General features: G+C 57.2%; 7 protein-coding genes across 7 annotated transcripts; 3 read left to right on the plus strand and 4 right to left on the minus strand.

The window, feature by feature from the left end:
• Nucleotides 1–1329: 1329 nt before the first annotated feature.
• On the minus strand, nucleotides 1330–5211 carry BKCO1_6000220 (nucleoporin nup120 160; the record flags this gene model as incomplete). The annotated part of the gene is made up of 5 exons (XM_020277873.1): nucleotides 1330–1870; nucleotides 1927–2036; nucleotides 2085–2281; nucleotides 2336–4498; nucleotides 4554–5211. The coding sequence occupies 5 exons, from the start codon at nucleotides 5209–5211 to the stop codon at nucleotides 1330–1332; spliced, it is 3669 nt and encodes a 1222-aa protein (XP_020133731.1).
• Nucleotides 5212–5688: 477 nt separating this feature from the next.
• On the minus strand, nucleotides 5689–6943 carry BKCO1_6000221 (dna repair protein rad51; the record flags this gene model as incomplete). The annotated part of the gene is made up of 5 exons (XM_020277874.1): nucleotides 5689–6232; nucleotides 6283–6550; nucleotides 6597–6664; nucleotides 6715–6794; nucleotides 6857–6943. 5 exons carry the CDS (start codon nucleotides 6941–6943, stop codon nucleotides 5689–5691), a joined length of 1047 nt encoding a protein of 348 aa, XP_020133730.1.
• A 1245-nt stretch (nucleotides 6944–8188) lies between these two features.
• BKCO1_6000222 (uncharacterized protein) lies at nucleotides 8189–10336 on the plus strand (the record flags this gene model as incomplete). Its single annotated transcript, XM_020277875.1, has 5 exons — nucleotides 8189–8219; nucleotides 8276–8416; nucleotides 8471–8818; nucleotides 8869–10019; nucleotides 10163–10336. 5 exons carry the CDS (start codon nucleotides 8189–8191, stop codon nucleotides 10334–10336), a joined length of 1845 nt encoding a protein of 614 aa, XP_020133733.1.
• A 1520-nt stretch (nucleotides 10337–11856) lies between these two features.
• Nucleotides 11857–13223, plus strand: BKCO1_6000223 (phosphoglycerate kinase; the record flags this gene model as incomplete). Its single annotated transcript, XM_020277876.1, has 3 exons — nucleotides 11857–11922; nucleotides 11983–12403; nucleotides 12457–13223. The coding sequence occupies 3 exons, from the start codon at nucleotides 11857–11859 to the stop codon at nucleotides 13221–13223; spliced, it is 1254 nt and encodes a 417-aa protein (XP_020133732.1).
• A 439-nt stretch (nucleotides 13224–13662) lies between these two features.
• Nucleotides 13663–14198, minus strand: BKCO1_6000224 (26 proteasome complex subunit dss1; the record flags this gene model as incomplete). The annotated part of the gene is made up of 2 exons (XM_020277877.1): nucleotides 13663–13802; nucleotides 14057–14198. 2 exons carry the CDS (start codon nucleotides 14196–14198, stop codon nucleotides 13663–13665), a joined length of 282 nt encoding a protein of 93 aa, XP_020133727.1.
• Nucleotides 14199–14889: 691 nt separating this feature from the next.
• Nucleotides 14890–17656, plus strand: BKCO1_6000225 (mitochondrial outer membrane protein iml2; the record flags this gene model as incomplete). Its single annotated transcript, XM_020277878.1, has 4 exons — nucleotides 14890–14974; nucleotides 15043–15060; nucleotides 15555–17514; nucleotides 17590–17656. The coding sequence occupies 4 exons, from the start codon at nucleotides 14890–14892 to the stop codon at nucleotides 17654–17656; spliced, it is 2130 nt and encodes a 709-aa protein (XP_020133726.1).
• Nucleotides 17657–20264: 2608 nt separating this feature from the next.
• On the minus strand, nucleotides 20265–21834 carry BKCO1_6000226 (mfs transporter; the record flags this gene model as incomplete). The annotated part of the gene is made up of 3 exons (XM_020277879.1): nucleotides 20265–20984; nucleotides 21044–21445; nucleotides 21502–21834. The coding sequence occupies 3 exons, from the start codon at nucleotides 21832–21834 to the stop codon at nucleotides 20265–20267; spliced, it is 1455 nt and encodes a 484-aa protein (XP_020133729.1).
• Nucleotides 21835–21884: the final 50 nt, after the last annotated feature.

Raw genomic sequence — 21884 nt, forward strand, 5'->3', positions numbered from 1 at the left:
ACGGCGTGGCTTGCGTCGTGGGTGCGTGCGCGGCTGACTGCGCGTCAGGCTGCCGCGTCTGCTGTGCTTGCGACTGGCGCGCGGAACTATGCGCCAGTGCTGGTGTGGAGCTGGTGCGATGTTGGTGGGGGCTGACGAGGCGGTCGGGCTTATGTCCAGGCTCGAAGGATGAGGCTGAAGGGCGTCTGGAAGAGGCAACGGGTGCAGGTTTTGAGACGTGCGCTGGTGATGCGTGTTCAATGGTGGTGACAGGAGCATTATTATTAGAAACGGGCGGGGAAGACGAAGGAGACGCAAACGAGGGCGAGGGCGAGGCAAAAGAGAAAAACGAGCGGGCAGGTTGCGCTGCCACGGGCGGCGATGGAGAAGGAGGGTCGGGCGGTTGCGTATTCCCAGACGCGGGCGAAACAGCAGAAGATGCGGAGGCCGGGGCAGAAGATAAGGACTGAGAGGGCGGCGTGCTCGCGCGCGCGGAGGGCTGAGGGCTGCGACCGGGCTTGCTGCTTTCGTTCCCGCGATCCTGGAGCAAGTATTGGGTGTCGCGCCGGGCCTGGCTGTGGAGAAACAGCAGGCGTGACGGTGGTGGCAGTGGTGGAGGCGTGGAGAGCTGCTGGGGCTGCGTGGTCGACGGCCGCGGCGGCATCTGCAGCGGGTGATTGGAAGAGAGCGTCGAGGTGAGTGGGAGGGCGGGAGCCATCATTGGCCTCAGGCCATGGCAGAGGGCGAAGGCGCGGGCAGGCAGGCAGGCAGGCAGGCAGGGCGGCGCGACACAGCAACACGAGGAACGTGGCTGCGGATCCGTCGAAATCCTTCAGGGATTGGGTCGCAACTTCTGCTCTGACGCAATGCCAAATTGGGCCTGCGTCGGCTGCCCGCGGTGGCCGCCAGTACCTACCTAGGGGATTGGCGTTGCGCCTTCCCCGGCTGCCCATGCCGCCGAGATAGCGAGATAGCAATCTCGTCACACAGGAGCACGCCCATCACTCCGCGCCAACCCATCCCCCCCCCCCAGCCAATTCCCCAAGACGGCAACTTCCCGCGCGTGCCAGACAGCGAGACACGCTCCACGCTCACGAGCATCCAGCAAAACACCCCGTCGGGCTAGCGAGAGCGGTGTGTCCACACGACAAAAATAGAAATTCCCCGATCGGCCAGCCATGCCACCCCGTATAACTCCTCGCTATTGATCGAACCCGTCCGTGAAACAGCATGCCCAGTGTCTTTTGCCATTAGTGCCCCTTCGTCCCTCACCTCCACCGCATCAATGCTCGGTCCCCGCTTCCTTGGTCGCCGTGCTCTATTGCTTTTCTCCTTTATTTAACCCCTCAGTCACAGCACGTCCATGGCATCGCCGCCTGCACTGAACGCGAAACGGCCCGTCTCCATAGCCGCAACACGGTCCAGCTCGGCTTGGTACTCCCTGCGCAAATCCTCCAAGGTCATCAGCCTCCTCCGAGAAGCCGCCTTGCCTTCGGCTGCGCCCTTCAGCCCGCCCTCGCTCTCGCGTTGCCCCACCAGCAGGTACTGGTCCTGCTCGTTCACCAGACTGAGCGTGTTGATGACCGTCAGGTACGCCTGCGTGATGCTCTCGTCCGTGGGGTCCTGCAGCGCTGCAGACGACGCCTGGAGCCGCGTAATAAGATCATACAAGATCTGCGCCGCCCCCCGATAATTATTTTTGGCGATGCGGAAGGCGTACAGCAGCCGGTGGAAGGGCGGCCCGCTGCTCACGCTGAGCGTCTCTCTGCACAGTCCAGCCAGAATCGCATCCACGTCCTCCAGCTGCCTGGTGAAGGGGAAGCTGATGAGCAGGGGCATCTGCTTCTGCTTGATCATCGTCTTGACCAACATCGTCAGGGCGGATCTTCGGCTACGAGTCACGTGTCAGAAATTGAATGTGTATCAGGTAAATCGTCCCGGACTCACAGGTTGTTGTCGGGATACCGGCATAGGGCGCCGTACGCCTCGCGGAAATTTGAACATTGCACGCAGGCGTGGAAGAGTCGAGACAGCACTTCCTGCTTCAGCATCTTGGTCTTGCCGCTCGTCAGCACAACTCAGACACCATAAATGTCGGTACACACCTGCTCGTGGTCCTCGGTTTGAACTGCAAACAACGCAGCCTCTGCCCATTGAATGACGTACGTGTGCGCCTTTGCCTTTTCGAAGAGATACATGACATGTTGGCAGAACCTTGTCAGGCCCTCGTGGAAGTACCCCTTCTCGCTAGGGCTGAGGAAATTGTAATGGTCGGTGTTGAAGATGTCGAAGAAACCTTTCGCTACACGTCAATCAGGGTTAATTCCACTCACAACAGTGTGAAAACGCGGCTTACCACATCCAAAGCTGACTCTGTTGAGATATGTGCTGGCCAGCTTGAAGTCTCCGACAGCGAGGTAATACCGCCCTTTGAGATAGGTTCCCCAGATGCTGCTTGGAACGAACGGCAAAAAGTCGGTGGCCAAATCCAAGTTGCCGTACTTCAGCAGGTTGCTCAGGACCCCAGCTCCCACAAACTCCCAGTTCTCGGGTAGTGGAAGACCGAACGACCACGAGCGACACCAGTAAGTGATGAGCTCAGAGGTGGATGCCGAAGGAGTTTTCAGTTCCGCCCAATCGCCGATGAAGAGGCTTTCGAACAATGTCACCACTGCTGTCGATTTTATTACCGGGTTTTCCGTTTGGTTTGGCTCTCCAACAGAGCTTCGTCTTGACCGCGGCTTCGGGTCAGCTCGCACCGTAGCCACCAACCACTTGGAAATGGTGATGCCCTTCAGTCTCTCGATTATGTCAGGGTAGATGTCGGTAGGCTTCAATGCAGGTGTCTCATGAGCTTCGAGCTCCTGACTCATGAAAACAATGAGCACAAGAAGGTCCAGGAGAATCTCGTGCGTGAGGTTCAGAGTCTCCTGAGCGCCTCTAATCAGGGACTTCGCACCGTAAGCGGTGATGGCTCTCTCGTGATGGTGGCCTCGTTCATCCTCTACCAGCCGTTCTAACGCTGCCAACACAAGCTCCTGTGTTACGCCACCGAAACCACCAAGGTCCTCGAGCAACGACTCGAGCTTCTCAAAATCCTCGTCAGTAACCTGCTCGCACAGACCGCAGCAAGCCTCGAAGGCTTTCATGCGATCAGGGATCGAATACGAGTCTTCCTGGCAGATTTCTCGTTTGACAGCGAGTGCCAATTGATCCCGGAACGAAGCGACAAAGGAATTGCGGAAGGAAGAAGCGGCAGCGAGAAGTTTGGCGACATCTATCGATAGGTCATCCTTCAGTGCCTTGAAAAGCGGTCTTGAGAGTGCAGGCTCCTCAGGAGGGACAAGGGTTTCGTCGTTCAAGCGCAGGATCTCTACCTCGCTGCATGCCCTGATTGGCGATGCGTAGTCTGATAGCAGCAGCCAGGGAAGGTCATCCTCAACGTCAAGCGCTAGTGCAACCGGCTCGCCCCGGCGCTTGTGCAAGTCCTTTACGACACCATAGAAGACCTGCCACTGCCCCGCCATGTCGAGCTCATACTGATCGAAATCGATCTGACCATCTGGAAGTTGCCTGGTAGGAACCTTCGCGGCGACGGCGGCTGAAATTTGGTCCTTGATCGGTGCCTTGGCACTGGAGCTCAATACGAGTGTACGAGTGGCAGAGTCGCCAAGGCCACGCCGGTAGACGCACAGAGCAGTTTCAAGCGTCGCGCTTGTGAAGCGACCGGGGTAAAACAAGAAATCGATCCACTGCTCAGAAACGTTTTGCGAGTGGATCGATGGGTCTTCGAGCGTCGGCTCAATCGGGTGTGCGGGTGAAGCCCTCAGAGCCTCCACCGTGAGTGAGCCGGAGTCTACAGCCACCCAATTGTTTTTCCAGGTGTCGGCAAGCTGCTCCGTCGAATCGTAAAGGTCGAATTTTAGCGAGAAGACCATACATCTGGGACCTGACCTGACACGGATCCAGAGTTCAGAGCTTCTCCAGCCGGGCCGAGCTTTGAAATGGAATTCTTCCATGTTCCAGACGGTCGTATTCATGAGCTCATCGACGGGCGGCACGAAAACGAAGTCTGATTGAACGTCGTGAATGCCGAACTCCACGTCGTCAGCGTCCCTAACCCCCCAAAACTTGAATTGGTGGCGCTTCGGCGAGTACGTGACGACAAAACATTCGTCGCCGTCCTGCGGAGCCTGAACCTCTAGAACCTCCATCAGTTTTGGCTGCTCCGCACCGATGAAGAATTGAGCCAGCTTTTGAGGGTCCCTTTCATTCTCGCCAAGCAAATCCGTCTGTATGCCAACTTTGCCGGTTTCCAGGTTCCAAGCCTTCAGAGTATGGTTCAGAGAGACCGTGAAGATGTGCTTCTCGTCTGGTGACAAGGCAATGGCGGCAGCAGTCGATGCCTCGAGGTCTAAGGTGCCAAAGCGAACGGTATTGTGCCCCTTCCATGGGATCAAACTCTTAAAGGCCGAACCCCAGCCACCTTCGGAGAAGAACGTTTCACGCCAGGAGGAACCTGGAATAGTTAGCCATGCTCGCATGAGTAAATACATAGCCAATCCCGGACATACCATCGGATGCAGCGATTCGGTTCAAGCGAAGCAGACCTCCGTCATGTAGCGAGACCAACAGCTCAAGCGCGCTGCTGGCGACTATGCGGTAGGGGTAGCGGAAGCTGAACGCGGAGGGAACACAGGTCTTGCACCAGACGTCGACGTCGATCTCGGTAGCGGCGGGGCGGATGAAGAAATCCTTGTGTAGGTCCAACGTGTAGAGCTCATTCGCGGTGGTCAAGACAAAGACGTTGAGCGCGTCGCGGTCATCGCGCTCGGCTAGAGCAACGCCAAATGGACGGATGGCATTGGGAAAGCTCAGCAATAGCGTCAGGATGGCCTCTCCCTTGTGGTGACGGTCGACAGTCAAGTCTACCGAGCGCAGCTCTAGGACCTTGCGATCGTCCAGAATCCTCCACAGGAAAGTCCGCGGGTATGGATGTTTGCGCCGGAAGAAGATGGAGGCGTCGTTGGCCGCGAGGTGGCGGCGGGCGAAGGACGTCTCATCGGAGCTAGTGTTGCCCTCTTCAACGATAATGCGCTTGCCCTTAGGACGCGACAGGAAAGCGGAGGTGCTATGAGGCGGGAGCGTGACGCCAATAGTAGAGCCTGCGTAGGGCGGATCGAGGTTCAGTCGCGTTTCCCGGTAGAGGAGAGGAGCGGTAGAGGTAGCCATCGCTGCGCCATTCAGCGCGGATCGGGCGCTTGGAGGTCGAGGCGGTGTTCGCGGGAAAGCGCAATGGACGGACGCGGTGTTGTCGGGCGGAGCAGCTTTGTGAGCTCAAACTCGAGCTTCGACACGCCTGAACATGACAGGGATTCGACACCGACGATCGCGCGCGTGCACCCGCCACAAACACCAGCCACAGCTGCTGCACGTATGTAAATTCAAACGACACGCTGTAGAACTCAGCAACCTTGCGATTCACAGCAATATTTGTGCTTCATTTGTACATATGTAAGCAGGATAGACCATAAAGTTCGAAGCAAATGACCGCAGACGCCCATGCTCAGCAAACACCGAAAAACACGCCCTATACCTTCGCCATCCATGCTACCAGCCAACGAGAGCAAAGCCTATCGTTGCATCGTGCTCCATAGCCACGCTTCGCCATTATAATGTGCCGGGGTACTCATCTATCGAAAGGCCTCTCTACTCCTTCTCCAGGTCCTTCGGGCTGGGATCGCCGATACCGTCCTCGTTGATAGCGAACATGGCATCACTTTCGGGAAGACATGGGCTGTCATAGATCTTGCATATCCTAGTCTCACCGCGACCCTTCTTCAAGCTTAGACGTGTAGTGCTGGCATGCGCGATGATGTTACCGCCAATAGGTTTCTTCGGATCGGGGTTGAACATCGCACTGGGGCCACCATCAACTTGCGCCACGACCTGGTTTGTGATGACGACGGCGATGCCAAATTCGTCGGCTAAGCGCTGCAGGGTGCGCATGAACTTGGCAAGATGGACTTGGCGTGCCGAAAGCTCTCCACGACCCGCGAAATCCGTTCTGTAAAGAGAAGTTGCCGAGTCGACGATGAGAAGCGAGAAACGGGTTTCTGTCATCATCTGCGCAGCCTGCTGTAGAAGTTGGAGCTGATGGTCTGAGTTGTATGCGCGGGCGTACGCGACGTTGTCCAAGACTTCTTCGCCCGACAATCCGTAGCGGTTGGCCACTGCCAGTAAACGAACGGGTCTAAAGCATATGAGCGATCCGAATTGTGGATGGGACGGGGGGAAACGTACCGAAAAGTGCCTTCTGTGTCAATATACAGACATTTGCCTTCTCCGCCACTCATGTCGAAAGGGAGTTGACATGTCACAGCAAGAGTATGACAGATTTGACTCTTTCCGGTCCTGAACTCTCCAAATATCTCCGTGATTGATCCAGTCTCGATACCGCCAGCGAGGAGAGTGTCGAGCTGCTTTGAGCCGGTAGTAATGGAGATTAGTTCGCTACGTCTCTGGTGCATTTCTGTCGCGGTGGTAAAGCCCATGGGAACCAGCTTCCCCGCTGTCTTTCGTTAGATGGACTCTGTATGCAAGCATGGTGCACTTACCCTCGACCAGGATTTTCGTCGCCTTTTGCTCCGAGATTCCCTTGATCTGTTCGAGAATACGCTTGGGTCTGTATCATGTCAGCATCCGCCACCGGCATAGTCAAACTGTGCGTCTCACGTATACGCCACGGACTCTACCGTGTGGTAGCCGCCATCTACAACGAGCTTGATGTCGCGTGCAGTCAGACCGTTCACACCCTGCAACAAACCATTAGACATGGGAACGAATGACTTTGCCGATTCACGGAGCGAATGCATACCTCAAGAGCACTCAGAGGCGTAGGGGCGCCCGGCCCTGCCATGCTGTCATCGTAGCCGGACTGCGAGGGATCCTCTTCGGTGCTCATGGTGGCGATGATGGGCGTGGAGGGGAAAGATTGGTGAACAGGCAGCACTGGTACGAGTGTGCTCGAGAACGGGATGTCTGGCGCAAGTGGCTGGTCTTCTGCGCGGGGAGACGCGGAAGTTGTGAGGCGACGCGTGGGAAGTTTAGGAAGGTGCGGGCGCGTCGCGGTGGCGATTAAGACTAGGCGCGAGATCACATGACCGTTGTTGCCTTGCGCTTGTCGTTATTTGCTCCCAACACCGTCGGCATTCTGCCCAACTCTTTGTTGCTATGTTGAGGCTACGTTTTTCGGGAGTTGTTTCTTTGCAGATCCTTTCATAGTTTCCATGCAGAAAGCCGTGGCCAGCCCCCCACCTTTGACACCCTTGTCATTGCAGTACCTCTTCCTGCATCCGGCGGCCCGCGTGTATTTCTTTCCTCCAGAAAATTGTCAACCGGCAGGTGTGCTGGAATCAGGCCTATCATGTTGGGCGAACCAGTACGGCAAACCAGGTTGCAGACAGGGGAGTGTCGCAGCAGAATGCAGGCATGTATTTGCTTTTTCTGCGAACCAATGCGATTCTGACCTGTCACATCACAAAGACAGCTATCACCAAAACCTCGGGGAAAGTATGTACATGGTCGGCTGGCTTAATTGCTCTTGCAACGTGGTCGAGCAGTTGAAGCTTTCGCCGGCCCGACGACGGACGTTTTGTATCGCACAAAGCTTCATCTGACCATCCTGATCTTACTGTACATGCCATTATCAAGTAAGCCGACCTTTATGAATACCGCGCTGGCCCCCGACTGCAACATGCAGATGTACCCTCATCGCTTCGCCACTCTGTGCGATCAGGAGAAGTCGCTAAACGTCGACGCTATTCTGTAATCTCCCGGCTACAGTAACCGATGCTTATCCGTGGACTATAAAAATAATGCTGACGGTTTAGGCCGCACGCTGTCTAAGCGTTCAGCTCCTACGGGGTGGCTTGAGGCTCACCCCGCATTCCGGGCCCGCCGCGTCGGTACTCCGGCTACGACCCCTCAAGCTTCTCCCCATTCGAGACGTGAGCAAAGCCACGAACCTCGGACCCTGCAGTAGCAGCGGGGAGCCGATAAGAATAAAACGCCCGTGACGCAAGAATCTCGTCTTCATTGTACCTTTCCATATAATTCCGTGACACGCCCCCGGCTCGCTCATTCACCCCGCCGTCACTAACATCGCGCTCATACATCTTGTTCTCTTCTCAGTATAATACCTGACAGCATGCCTGAGAGTCGACCAATCCGTATTGGAGGTACCTTACTTTACATTGAGCACTCTTCGATTGTCTTACCGCTCACTCAAGGACAGGATGCTCCGGTTCGAGCGTCGACCGCCGCGATGCCATGCGCCTTTTCGCAGCCAACCACCAGAGCGACCCTGTCGACGTCATCATCGGAGACTGGATGTCAGAAGCCAATATGACTACGAAAGGCTCCATGAAGACCGCGGGTGCGAAGTGACCTCGAAGTTTTCAGTCTAAAGCAACCACTAATGCTAGTACAGCATCCGGTAATGCCTACGAAGCTAGCTTCCTTGAAGCACTCGAGCCAGCGCTACCAAACCTTGCAAGACACAAAATCAAAGTTGCCGTCAATGCAGGAGCTTCCGACACTGAGAAGCTCAGTCAAGTAGTGACGAAGTTGGTGAAAAGCAAAGGATTGGACTTGAAGGTGGCGTGGATATCTGGCGATGAAGTGTTGCCCGCAGTCCAGAAATCTCTAGAGTTGGGTAATTCCCAATTCGAGAACATATACACTGGGGAGACCCTTAAAGACTGGAAGTTCAAACCCATCTATGCACAAGCATATTTGGGAGGCATGGGCATCGCAGCCGCTTTCGCCAATGGTGCAGGTATATCAATTCGCCGCCCCAGTCCACCATCACAATGCTAACATCAGCAGACATCGTCATTTGCGGAAGAGTAGCAGACGCCTCTCCTATAATCGGCTCTGCGTTCTGGTGGCACAACTGGAAGCGGACCGATCTCGACCAACTTGCCAACGCTTTCGTAGCCGGCCATTTGATAGAGTGCTCCAACTACGTATGCGGTGGCAACTACACCGGCTTCAAGGCCCTCGAAGACAAAGGTTGGGACGACATCGGATACCCCATCGCGGAGGTCTCATCCGAAGGCGGCGTCGTCATCACCAAGAGCCAGGGCTCCGGTGGCGAAGTCTCCACCAACACGTGCTCCTCTCAACTGCTTTACGAAATCCAAGGCCCCTGGTACTTCAACTCCGACGTGACCGCCCTCCTCGACTCCGTCTGGTTCGAGCAGCTCACGACCGACCGCGTCGCCCTGCACGGCGTCAAGTCGGCGCCGCCGCCGCCAACCACCAAGGTCGGCCTGACCGCGCACGGCGGCTACCAAGCCGAGTTCCACTGGTTCATGGTCGGGCTGGACATCGCGGCGAAGGCGCGCATGATGGAGCGGCAGACCCGCAAGCAGCTCGGGCCCGCGCGCCTGCAGCGCCTCTCCAAGCTCACCTTCACCCTGCACGGCACCGCCGCCGAGAACCCGACCAGCCAGGCCGCCGCCACCGTCGACCTGCGCGTGCTGGCGCAGGCGCCCGTCGCCGAGGCCCTCGCCCCCCAACACTTCGTCCGCCCTTGCATCGACCCCATCATGCAGGGATACCCTGGAGCCACCCCGCACCTGGACCTCCGTATGGCCTTCCCCCGCCCCATCCACGAGTACTACGTCACGCTGCTGCCGCAGGCCGACGTCCTGCACCGCGTCCATCTGCCCTGGCGTGGCGGCGGCGGCGAGACGCTGGATGTCCCGCCGCCACCGCAGACGCGCGTTTGGGACAAGAGGCAGCCCAGTCAGCCTGTTACGACTGGCGGCACCATGGACCCTGCTACGGCGTTTGGGAAAACGGTGCGAGGCCCGTTGGGGTGGCTGGTGCACGCGCGCAGCGGCGACAAGGGCAGTGATTGCAACGTTGGTTTCTGGGTTCGGCATCAGGATGAATGGGACTGGCTGAGGGGGTTGTTGAGTGTGGCCAAGATGGAGGAGTTGTTGGCAGATGAGTTCAAGGGAAAACCCATCGTGAGTTCTCTCCGCCTACCTTGTCTCCTTTTGTTTTTGTTTTTTGTTTTTTGCCTTAATGGCGGTCCTGTGAAGAGGAAAGCGGTTTCTGGTTGTGGTTTCAGTATCGTGCTTGCTAACCGGAGTTCGTTTTTCGTGCGTAGGATCGCTTCGAATTGCCAAATATGCGCGCAGTCCACTTCCTATTGCACGAGCACCTTGACCGGGGTGTAAGCTGTTCAGGGACGTATGATGTATTGGGAAAGAACGTGGCCGAGTTCTTGCGAGCCAGGCATGTGGATCTGCCCGTAAGGTTTCTGGAGCGCGGAATGTTGTGATTGCTGTCTTCACTTTTTTCCCTTGTGTTTGGGAGCCGATACCAGTTTTGATAGCATAAGGGGCGTTGGTTTACCTTGTAATGCTGTCAATGACCTGTAAATAATCTAGGATCAAGGTTTGAACGTTTGAACCGCTTAATGGAATGGATAGTCCTGTGGAAATGCGGGAAGGGTCCGACAGCTCTCGACTCAGCAGCGCACAGTACGAACAATTCAGCACTTGTCGAAAACCCTTGAAACACCACCTAGACCCTTCTGTTCCTTGCTCTTGCTTCGTAGGTACTGGGAATGCAATCCTGAAGGGTCGATCAATCACATGTGATTGGTCTGTCGCCGGTTGTCCGGTTGTCGGGGCAAGAGTGCCAGCCGACGTCGTCTCCAATGATCTCTACTCCATCGAAAGTACCTCGGAACTCAATCTCAGTGAGTACGCGTAGGCCAAGTTGTCCGTATCGTGGCGAGCGATGGGCCTCAGGCGCGGAATCCGCCTGTTTCACCGGCCCGAATGAGGTGACAGCCCACCAAATGCTCCGCTACCGGCCACTTCTTTCTAGAAAGTCGGCGCCGCGAAGGAGCATCGGAGATCAAATGCGTACAGAGCGGACGGCAAGGCGAGACAACTCACCACCCACGCTCCTGGCGGCCTTGGATGTCAGCATCGACGAGGTGGGACATCAGGGTAACGCGGACGAGGGGCGAATCGAGTGCAGTCGAACGGCATCAGGATAAGCAGATACGGAATGAAGGGTGATGAGCGCTTTATTCTCCCTCCTCAGGTGAAGAGGACCGTCGTCCGGAGCAGTCGGAACGTCGGCTATCACGCTACCGGGCCTGCGGCGCTGCAGCTGCAGGTCGGGTGGTGACGGGGGGCCGCAGAATGGGCGCTTCGTCTCAGCAGCCTCAGGATTTCGGCAAGGCCCGCCTGGCAGGAGCGCGGCAGGAGTGCGGTGTTTTTTTTTTGGTAGAGGGAGGCGTGGTGGAGTTGGGATGAGACGCACGAGAGGGTCTAGTCAGCCGATTTCAGTGTTATCTCGAAAGATCACGCTGTGCCCGGGCTGAAGAGTCTCGCGAGGCGGGCGTCTGCGAGTCTGTGCGGCGGGCTGGTGGTGCTATGTCAAATGCCAAAAACCACTAAAACGTCACCCTAGGGCTTGGTGCCCCACCACATTTAAGACCCCGCCGCGCGAGGCACAAAACATCGAGCTTGCCCACCATCCTCTCTCTCAACTCTCAACAACACTGCACCCTTCTCAGAGATACCCAGGTATGCCGTCCATTCGCCTTTGCCCATTGTCCCCGCTGCCCGCCAATGTCTGCGACTTGACGAGGAGCGTTGCCGCCCTCTGCCGCCGCAGCTACCCCTCCACGGACGCCTGAGAGTCACCTCTCACAGGGGCCTTGCGTCGCAGCACCACCGTCGCATTGCGCATGCATGCCTCTTGAGCCTTCTCAGCCATCGCAGTCATGAGTCCTGCAGACGCAACTGACACGCCGTGCAGATTTCCACAGCACACCCCACCATGTCGCTCTCCAACAAGCTCGCCATCACCGACGTCGATCTCAAGGACAAGCGCGTCCTGATCCGCGTACGTACACTAGCATGCCGATACACCAAGCAAAGAAGTCGCTGCTAACATGCCCCGCAGGTTGACTTCAACGTTCCCCTCGACTCGGACAAGAAGATCACCAACAACCAGCGTATCGTCGGTGCTCTCCCCACCATCAAGTATGCTGTCGACAATGGCGCCAAGGCCGTCGTCCTGATGTCCCATCTTGGCCGCCCTGACGGCAAGAAGAACGAGAAGTACAGCCTCAAGCCCGTTGTCGGCGAGCTCGAGAAGCTTCTTGGCAAGAGCGTCGTCTTCACCAGCGACTGCGTTGGTGCCGAGGCCGAGGAGGCCGTCAACAAGGCCACTGGTGGCCAGATCGTCCTCCTGGAGAACCTGCGCTTCCACATTGAGGAGGAGGGTAGCTCAAAGGGCCCTGACGGCAAGAAGGTCAAGGCCGACCCCGCCGCCGTTGAGGAGTTCCGCAAGGGCCTCACCAAGCTTGGTGATGTCTACATCAGTAAGCCCTCAATCAAGTGAACTCTGCAGGACTGAATAACTGACAATGATCAGACGACGCTTTCGGTACTGCCCACCGTGCCCACAGCTCCATGGTCGGCTGCCAGCTTCCCCAGAAGGCTGCCGGTTTCCTCATGAAGAAGGAGCTCGAGTACTTCGCCAAGGCCCTGGAGAGCCCTCAGCGTCCCTTCATCGCTATCCTTGGTGGTGCCAAGGTTTCGGACAAGATTCAGCTGATCGACAACCTGCTCGACAAGGTCAACACCATCGTTATCTGCGGTGGTATGGCTTTCACCTTCAAGAAGACCCTGGAGAACATGAAGATTGGCGACTCCCTCTACGATGAGGCCGGCGCGAAGACTGTTCCCGCCCTCGTTGAGAAGGCCAAGAAGAACAACGTCAAGTTCGTCCTGCCCGTCGACTTCATCACTGCCGACAAGTTCGACAAGGACGCCAACACCGGCTACGCCACCGATGCCGAGGGTATCCCCGATGGCTGGATGGGTCTCGACTGCGGCGAGAAGTCCGTCAAGCTTTACAACGAGGCCATTGACGAGGCCAAGACCATCCTCTGGAACGGCCCTGCCGGTGTCTTCGAGTTCGAGAAGTTCGCCAGCGGCACCAAGGCCACCCTCGACAAGGCCGTCGCCGCCGCCCAGTCCGGCAAGATCGTCATCATCGGTGGTGGTGACACTGCCACTGTCGCCGCCAAGTACGGCGTTGAGGACAAGCTCAGCCACGTCTCGACCGGCGGTGGTGCTTCCCTGGAGCTCCTCGAGGGCAAGGCCCTGCCCGGTGTTGTTGCTCTGTCGAGTAAGTAAATGGAATTATTGTAATGATCGTTGGCGCCGGTTGATTCGGCTCTGATTCTGGATGCATAAAATAAAGGGAGCACGTCCAGGCTTTGACGAGTGACGGAGAAAAATGGGGTTCTTTAATGTAAATGATGACAAATAAGATATCTTGACACCTTCACAAGCATAGGATTGTGATTATTCGCGTGTGATGAGTGAAGTCACTCCTCTATCATTTGTAATGGGGACTGCATCGCTCACTCGTAAATGAGACAATCAAGCCTGTCCGTGACAAAGTTGGACATGACATGATGATGCCTGATATTTGTTCTCCCGACTCAACGCCATACCTTGTTCCGTGTCGGATGCCTGTGGTCTTCCATTCATTACGCGATAATCTTTTCATCGTTGTTTCGACTGTTCATTTGTCGCGCATTCCGTCTTTCCCTGCTATTTGTTCGCCCTATCAACCACGCTTCGACTCGACCTTCTTCAGCTCTTCCTTCAGCTGCGCAGAGAAGTCCTCGCTCGTGTCATCGTCGTCCCAGCTCTCCTCCCACAGGTGCGTGTTTGCGGCGGGCAGCTCGGTATCCTCTTGTTCCCAGTCTATCGATTTTCTGGCATTAGCCTCTGGGTCTGGAGTTTCCTTTTCGATGCTGTGTGGAGCTCTGCATGCTGCAATCATGCCTGGCGTCCTGCATTCTATGCCACACGAAACGAGGCACCCGCGACAGCACGCTTGCGGTGCTGAAAATTCATCTTGACGAAGATGGGAGCAAGGATGGGCAGCAGACGAGACGGCAGCGGCGGCTTTGACTACCGTTCTTTGCCGGGAGATAGCTTCGGTCTTCTCAACTCACCTTCAACGGGGAAGTCCTCAAACTCGTCATCCTCCTCTAACGCAGTGGCGGGCTTCTGGTGGTCCTTGTTGGTGCCACTGTTGTCGGCATCGCTGACGATGGCCTTCTTGGTGTCTATGCCGCCCTGCGCTGCTCCGGACATGGTGGTTGCGGGCTGGAGCGGTTTCGGTGGGGTTACGGGGGTACGTTTGCTTGCGCGGGTTGAGACGTGTCTGCCTGTGCAGAGAGCGGACGAGGACGGCGGTTGGGAGGTGGGGCGCAGTGGTATTACGGCAGCGATGGGATGGATGGATTGGTCGAGACGATGATCACAGCTGCGGCGAGCTGTCGGCCACAGCAGCAGCGGCGCCAAGACCCACCTCCAAAGGCGGCGGGCAGGGATGCCGGCGCGGGTCAGTGCGCGTCAGCGATGTCATCGAACGCTTGCGCGCCGCATTGCTACCGACCGCGACTGGGGCAGCCTGTTACTGCGCGCCGTAACAGTATTATTATTGCTCTGCTGCGAGGCTAAGGCAACCTTGCCCGCTCTTAATTCCGCTCTGGCCCGGTCTCGCCTTTCGCGTTCTCCCCTCCCCCCGTCCAATGCCGTCGATGGTTCCTCATCCTTCATTCCCCTCCCCCACCTCGCCTTCCGCTTCTCACTCCCCATTCATGCCGCGCGTTTGGCCCGCCTTTGTTGCCTTCACCTCGACTGCCGCTTCGTCGATCCCTCAACTACCGCCTTGAGCAACATCCAGCTTCCACCTTTCTGTTATAATCCCGAATCACAAACCCGAACCGCCGCGTGCTTCCCCCGAGACCGAACCACAGCCGTCGCGACCACTACCAACATCATGCCTCTAGGCAACTGGCTCGGCTCGAAAGCAAGGCTTCATGGCTCGACCCAGTCGCTGAACGCGCTGGAAGAGCCGCAGCAGCGTACTACACTGACTACCACCACACTCTTTCCCGCGTAGATCATGCTGACGCGCTTGTGACACTTGTAGTGGAAGCTGCCATGCGTGGTATGTGAGACAGCGCAAATTCCCCTCCCTCAGAGCGTCCGACGGGCCTAATCCGGAGGTATCCGAACGAAGCGCTGATTTATTTGCTTTTCCTTTGGTGGAAAATAGCTGTTTCTCACATCATGAACGATGATGTCAATACTGCGGAGAAGCTGCTCGGAGACGGCGCGTCGCCCTTTCACAAGGTACCACACACCAATCGCGCATACATACCCTGGCCCGGCTTCGCGTAAATTGCCCCGTAGGGGTGATATGGGCAAGTTGCCGTTCGGGCGGTTGGACATTGGGCTCATGCTTTCTCGAATGTAGCTAGGTAAAGGCGTCGTCACGTTCATGAGGGCAACTCTCGGTTTCGAGCAGGAAGTCATGAAAGAAGGTATCCTCTAACCGCCCCGCGCCTCCCCTGCCTATCTCTTTGGGGGGAAGCCGAGACGGGAAACGAACGATTTTCACTGACGGAATTGGCCATTTGTGCCATGCGACGAGCGATGTAGCCGCCGACACTCTCAAGGACGCGGAAAACAGCGCGTCCGAACACCTGCGAAAGGCCCAGCGCCATGCGCCTCGATCTTCCATATATCCCGCCGGCTCAGAATTCGCCAGCTGCGTCGCGCAGGCGCAGCTGATGGGCGCCATCGTGGGCGTGCTGAACGAGAGCTTGACGGAGAGTATCAAGGGGTTCTACAACATGCGGAAGGCGTTCGTGGCGTTGGACGCCATCATCGAGGCCGAGAAAGCGAATTTGGGGAAGAGCAGCGTAGCGGGGAGTCCACGGGTGTCTTTGGGATCGCAGTCGGCGAGGTCGGTGGTTGCTGCTAAGGAGGTTGAAGCTGGAGTGGCGGCGCCGCAGAATGCTGCTATGGCTCAGGCTGCATCCACGACGGCAAGCAGCAGTAAATTGCCGGTAAAAGAGAAAGACTTCGGCGAAGGAAGCACGCCGTTGTCAGAGGCTGACGAATTCTTCGACGCCGACGAGGAACACGAGGGCGTGCCTACACCTCCGATCTATGCTGGACATCTCGAGATTGAAGAGAAGCGAGTGGATCCACCTCCGTCATACGAAGCCGCAACCTCATCCTCAGCCGCCGCCGCGGAAAAGATTCCAGACATCTCAGAGCTCGCGGACGACGCCCAGTCCTTACGGCTCGCTACCGACCATCCCTCGACCGACCCTTCCCTGCTCGGAGACGATGCTACGGACATTTTCATCCACTCTGGCACCAACATGTGCTTCGGCGTCCTCATGCTCGTCATCTCCATGATCCCACCCGCCTTCGCCATGCTGCTCAAGATCGTCGGCTTCAAGGGTGACCGCGACCGCGGGCTCGCCATGCTCTGGCAAGCAACCAAGTTCGATAACGTCTACGGCGGCCTCGCCGGGCTGATCATCCTGTCATACTACAACGGCATGCTCGGTTTCTGCGATATCGTCCCCGGTCCCGGCCAGGAAGGCGCGCACCCGCGCGAACGGTGCGCAGGCCTGCTCGTCGAGATGCGGCAGCGCTACCCGGCGAGCCACCTGTGGCTGCTGGAGGAAGCACGAATGCTAGCAAGCGCGCGCCGGCTCGAAGACGCGCTGGCACTCATGGACAGCACCAGCGCGGGCGGCTCGCCGCAGCTCAAGCAGGTCGAGGCGCTGCACTGGTTCGAGCGCTCGCTGGACCTGATGTACGCGCACCGCCTGCGCGAATGCGCCGCCGCCTTCCAGAAGTGCGTCTCCCTGAACAACTGGAGCCACGGCCTGTACTACTACATCGCCGCCTGCGCCCACGTCGAGCTCCACCGCGAGGCCCTGGCCGCCGGCGACGCCGCCGCCGCCGCGCGGGACAAGAAGGAGGCGGAGCGCCTGCTCGCCGTCGTCCCCAAGCACACGGGCAAGAAGCGCTTCATGGCCCGCCAGCTCCCCTTCGACACCTTCGTCAACCGCAAGCTCGCCAAGTGGGAGGCCCGCCGCGCCGAGACGGGCGCCGCCTCCGTCGTCGACGCCGTCGGCGTCGCCCCCGTCGAGGAGGTCATTTACTTCTGGAACGGCTACAAGCGCATGCGGCCCGCCCACCTCGAGCTCTCGCTCGGAGCGCTGGACCGCGGCGCCTCCTCCTCCGCGGCAGGAGGAGGAGGAGCCGACGCCGAGCCCCTGGACGAGCGCTGCATCCGCTCGCTGCTGCGCGCGACGGCCATGCGCAACTTGGGACAAGTGTCTGAGGCAAAGGAGCTGCTCCTCACGCAGGTGCTGTGCGTCGACGCGGCGGCGCTGCGCGGCGGGAACCGCGACAACTGGACGCTGCCCGCGGCTTGCTACGAGATGGGCGCTTGCCTGTGGGAGGAGGTGCGCGCGGAGGAGCGGGAGAAGGGCGAGCATGGGTTGGGGAGGGACGGGAAGGAGAGGCTGAGGGAGTGTGGGAGTTGGGTCGAGAAGGTGGCGAAGTGGGGGGAGGGGTATGATTTGGATGCGCGGTGAGTATTTCGTTTTTTTTTTCTTCTCTTTTTCTTTTCGGGGTTTCGGGTTTGATGGCTGACTGGAGGTTATAGGATTGGAATGAAGGTCACGACGGCGAAGGATACGCTGAAGCGTAGGGGTGTCGATACGGTTTCATAGGTGGGGAGGGTTCGAGGTAGGGACGAAGAGGTACATAAGGTTTCTTTTAGCGGGAAGAGGGTGGCATTATAGAGGGATTGCATTGCCTGTATAGATAGGTAAGGGCAGCTCGGATGTGGTATGGCTAACACGAATTGAACGGTCTAGAGACAAAGCATTTTCAAACTTCTGGCTCGCTTGTCATGTGCGCAAGGCATTCTCGTTCGTGTCGCGAACATGGAGTGCTTCCACCCTCGCGCCCCCTTCTACGACGTGTGAAAAGAGCTGGAACCGCATCGTATGGTTGCTGTTGGGATTTATGCTGGTGACTTTGGTTTTTGGAATTGCTTGGCGGTCCGGGTAACAGGATAAGTATCCAGGGCGCTTACAAGTGCCTTGTAAGCTCGTTTTCACTGTTACTCTAAAGAGTACAGTCGTCTTTGACGACAATGCAACTTCAATCTTGAAACTCTACACTGGGTCGGGAGAGACATCTTAGCGATGCCGCTCATGCTGGATAATGAACAGCAGCATTAATGCTTGATGCAAGAGGCCGGAACTAAGACTCAACAACGGTGATCGGTAACAGTGCTCAATGGTAGCCGCGGTCATTCTCAGGAAAAAGCTTTTGTTTCTCTTGTAAAGCTTGGTTGGGGCCTACCGACCTGAAGAGACGGCGGCGGAGTGCGTTCTATGCAAGGGACGTCATTCAGTCACGTTGCCGGGAGAGCCCTACATGCGTCACATAGTGAAGCTGAGAACTGGGTTGCTTTTTTTTGTTGGAACATTATGAAGGTGGATTTATGTTTAAGCATCAACGTGCGGGTGCCCGACGGCCCTTGGCCAATTCGGTGCATGGCTGCATACGTGGTTTTCCGGCCTCCGAGTAGACGTAGAGACCCCATCAGCACGGTACGAGTTTCTGCGCCAGATTTGATAGTGCACGGAGACCATGGGGCAGTTTGAGGGCCAAGACGCAGCCGTAGCTTAAACGTGCCCTCCTTTGCCGACCCCTTATCTGGCTCTTCAAGGAGGGTCGTTTGAAGACCCTCTCAAGCAGGTTTGATTTTCCCCGGAGAAATAGATGTGCCCGATATACTCTTGTTCTTCATGTCATCCTTAAAAGCCGAGCTTATGGTGACTATCGACGTTTGGAATGACAGATTTCTTTACGATGGTCTACAGCTCAGAACTACTTCGCCGGTCAAGCATCATCACTTTCATATCTGTTGAAACACCAGAGGTGGATATGAAATTTTCCAAGTGAGAGAGACTAATACCCCAGAGTTATGGAACATGAGATGAATAACTCATTCATCTATGAGTTCCAGAAGTAGAGAGTTTCGTAACTTTCCCAGCTGGTCAAACCATCCCCTATCAACCTTCACTCCGCTCCTCTTCCTCCCCCATTCCCAACATCCCTCTTCCTCATAAGCACACGCCTCCGCCCTGGCCTTCTACTTGTGTCCTCCTCATTCTCATATCCTTTCCCCTCCTCTGCCTCCTCACTGAACATCCTCATCACTTTCCCTCCCGCAACAACCCCTGCCTTTGCCACCACCTCCCATTTGTTTCTTTCCTCCCTGGCGGGTCACCACACCCACCAACTGGTGGGTGGGTACATCCGCGAAGCAATCGAATAACCAAGTTCCAAACAGCCACGATCCTCCGTGAATGGTTGATTGATTGTTGGCCACTCTGGATATATTAGCAGACCTACGATCAGCCGACCATCCCGGCAACTTCACCTATAAAACCAATCACCTCTCTTCGACTCTGCAATCTACCACTGCTAAGCTCGCAAACTTGCGTGTGCTCTTCTGGAACACACAAATCAGTGCAGAAAAATCTCCATACTGGGGCTTCTCCTGTGCCCCCTGCGCCACTGTGTTACCCGGCTTTACTTCCAGCATAACATAAGCTCAGCGCTATAGCCAAACGCCTGCAGACGGAGCATACGTTTCCTCTGATGCGGGCAATCATCACTGAAGCCCCGTGCTGAGACGCATCATTACGAAATTCATGCTGAGCGGCAGCGTCTCCACTCCGTGCGTATGTCCCAATGCCGGATAATGCGTTATGTATGTCTACGCGAGCGAAAAACGAATGAAACAGTGAGGTGAGGTGAGGGAAAGCACGGCAAGTACAGCCGTGCTTACACTTCAAAGGCTTCTCTGCCTACATACCCGAAGACCTGCCTTGACGAAGGGGAAAGGAGGGGAGTAGCACCGACTGGGTACTGCCTTATAGCCGGTCCGTAGAACGAGGGTGGATGTGGCCCACTGACTGATCGTGCTCAGACCCAAGCACGAGTATGGGGGTGCGAGTGGCCTGCGTCACAGCTGCTGCGGCTCCGCACAGGTGACGGACGGGTACTAGCACTAGCCCAACAGCGTGGAGGTACGTCGAGAAAGCGTCCTTCACAAGCGAAAAGTCAAGGCGTCTATCTTTCTACTTACTTTTAATGCCCCTACCAAACGCCATGAAATGTCATATCGTGGATGAAAAGCCAAGAGCATACTGACTTACGCAGGCCAGCGTCCCCACCGCCCTGCTCAATCCCTCCTCCTCCCCAAAATCCCCTCCCCTCCTCTCAAAAGCCAAGTCGACCATAACCCATCCGCCCCCCCTACTCCCTCTTCCTCCCCATCCTCGGCAACCCCATCCAAATCCCCCAACACCCCACCAAAAGCGCCAACACAAACGGCTGCAAAACCCACACCCCCTTCCCCTGCGCCACCGCCCCCACCGCAAACGGAAACACCGCCGCCCCCCCACCCCCCACCGCAGCAGCAAACCCAATAGCGCCGACGTGCAAATGCCGCGGCAGCAACCGCGTCGCCGCCACCACCGCGCCGGGGAACATCGGCCCCAGAAAGAAGCCCTGCAGCGCGACCGCCACCGCGCTCACCAGGAACCGCGGCACCAGCCAGAAGACGAGCTGCAGCGCGGCGCACACGGGCAGATAGATGCCGATGGCGAGAGTTTCGCCCACGCGCGGCGTCACGAACCCCAGCGCGACGCGCCCCACCGCCATGCCCAGCCAGAAGCCCGTCGCCGTCATGCCGCTCGCGAACGGCTGCGCGTGCCGCTCGCGCAGCATGAAGGTGACGATCCACCCGCCGAGCGCGACTTCGACGCCGACGTAGACGAGGAGGAAGGCGGCGATCAGCCAGGTGGTGCGGGCGAAGGGGAGGCGGGTGAGGGTTTCGCGCATGCGGTTTTCGTGTTTGGGGGAGGGGGAGGTGGTGCTGGTGATTGTTTTGGCGTTTTGGGCGCGGAAGATGGTGGCGGTGGCGTGCCAGAAGCTGGTGAGGCAGAAGATGAGTTCGAGGAAGGAGGTGCCGACCTGTGGGGGGTTGGTGAGATAGGTGAGGTTGGAAAAAAGGGGAAGACGGCGTATCGTACCATGACGTAGTAGAACTGATACCACTGCAAGTTCGCCTTGGTGATCATGCTGGTGGCGATGAGAGGACTGACGGTGGCACCGACACTGTAGAAGCCGTGCAGGAAACCGAGGATCTCATTGGCATTGGCCATGGCCCCCATCCATGCGTTCCAGCCAGCATCCTCGAGACCGTTCCCAAAGCCGGCGATTGCGAAGACGACGACGAGAACGGGATATGGAGGGTGCACGACCATAACGGCGTAGGCGATCAGGTGGCATATGGGACCGAGGAAAGCTATGCCACGCTGGCCGAACTTGAGATGAATGGTATTGTTGAGCAGAGCAGACGCGCAGTAGCCGAGAAGCGGGGAGAGGAAGACGAGAGAGACGATGGTGTACGAGAGGCCGTAGTATTCCTCGAGCTGCAGAGGAATCACTTGTCAGACTCGCATCATCTGGCAGAGGGAGAAGGAATTACATATGGCAGGAGGGCTCCGTATGCAGCGTCGTTGGCTCCCATGATGAAGAAGCTCCAGAAAGCGGACAAGGTACGCCACGTGTTGACGCGCGGATGGTTCCATCTCTGTAGCTTCTCGGTGGCGGTTGTAGGCGAAGGTAGGGTTTCGACAGGATCATCGTTTCTGCTGCCGCTATCACGAGGAACTTGAGACAGCGATAAACTGTGGACACTTTTGATACTCTCAGGCCCTTGACGCCTTACCGATGGTGGCGTGGTGAGGACCTGGGATGTATTTTGGAGCTCAATAACGCAAGTTGACGAGTCGCCATTGTTGGCAGGTTGGAATGTCATGACTAAACTAGAGAGGAGGAAGAATATACAGGAGAAGGAAATCAAACTGC

This window comes from Diplodia corticola, assembly GCF_001883845.1.
Source record: "Diplodia corticola strain CBS 112549 chromosome Unknown scaffold6, whole genome shotgun sequence".
NCBI classification, from domain to species: Eukaryota; Fungi; Ascomycota; class Dothideomycetes; order Botryosphaeriales; family Botryosphaeriaceae; genus Diplodia; species Diplodia corticola.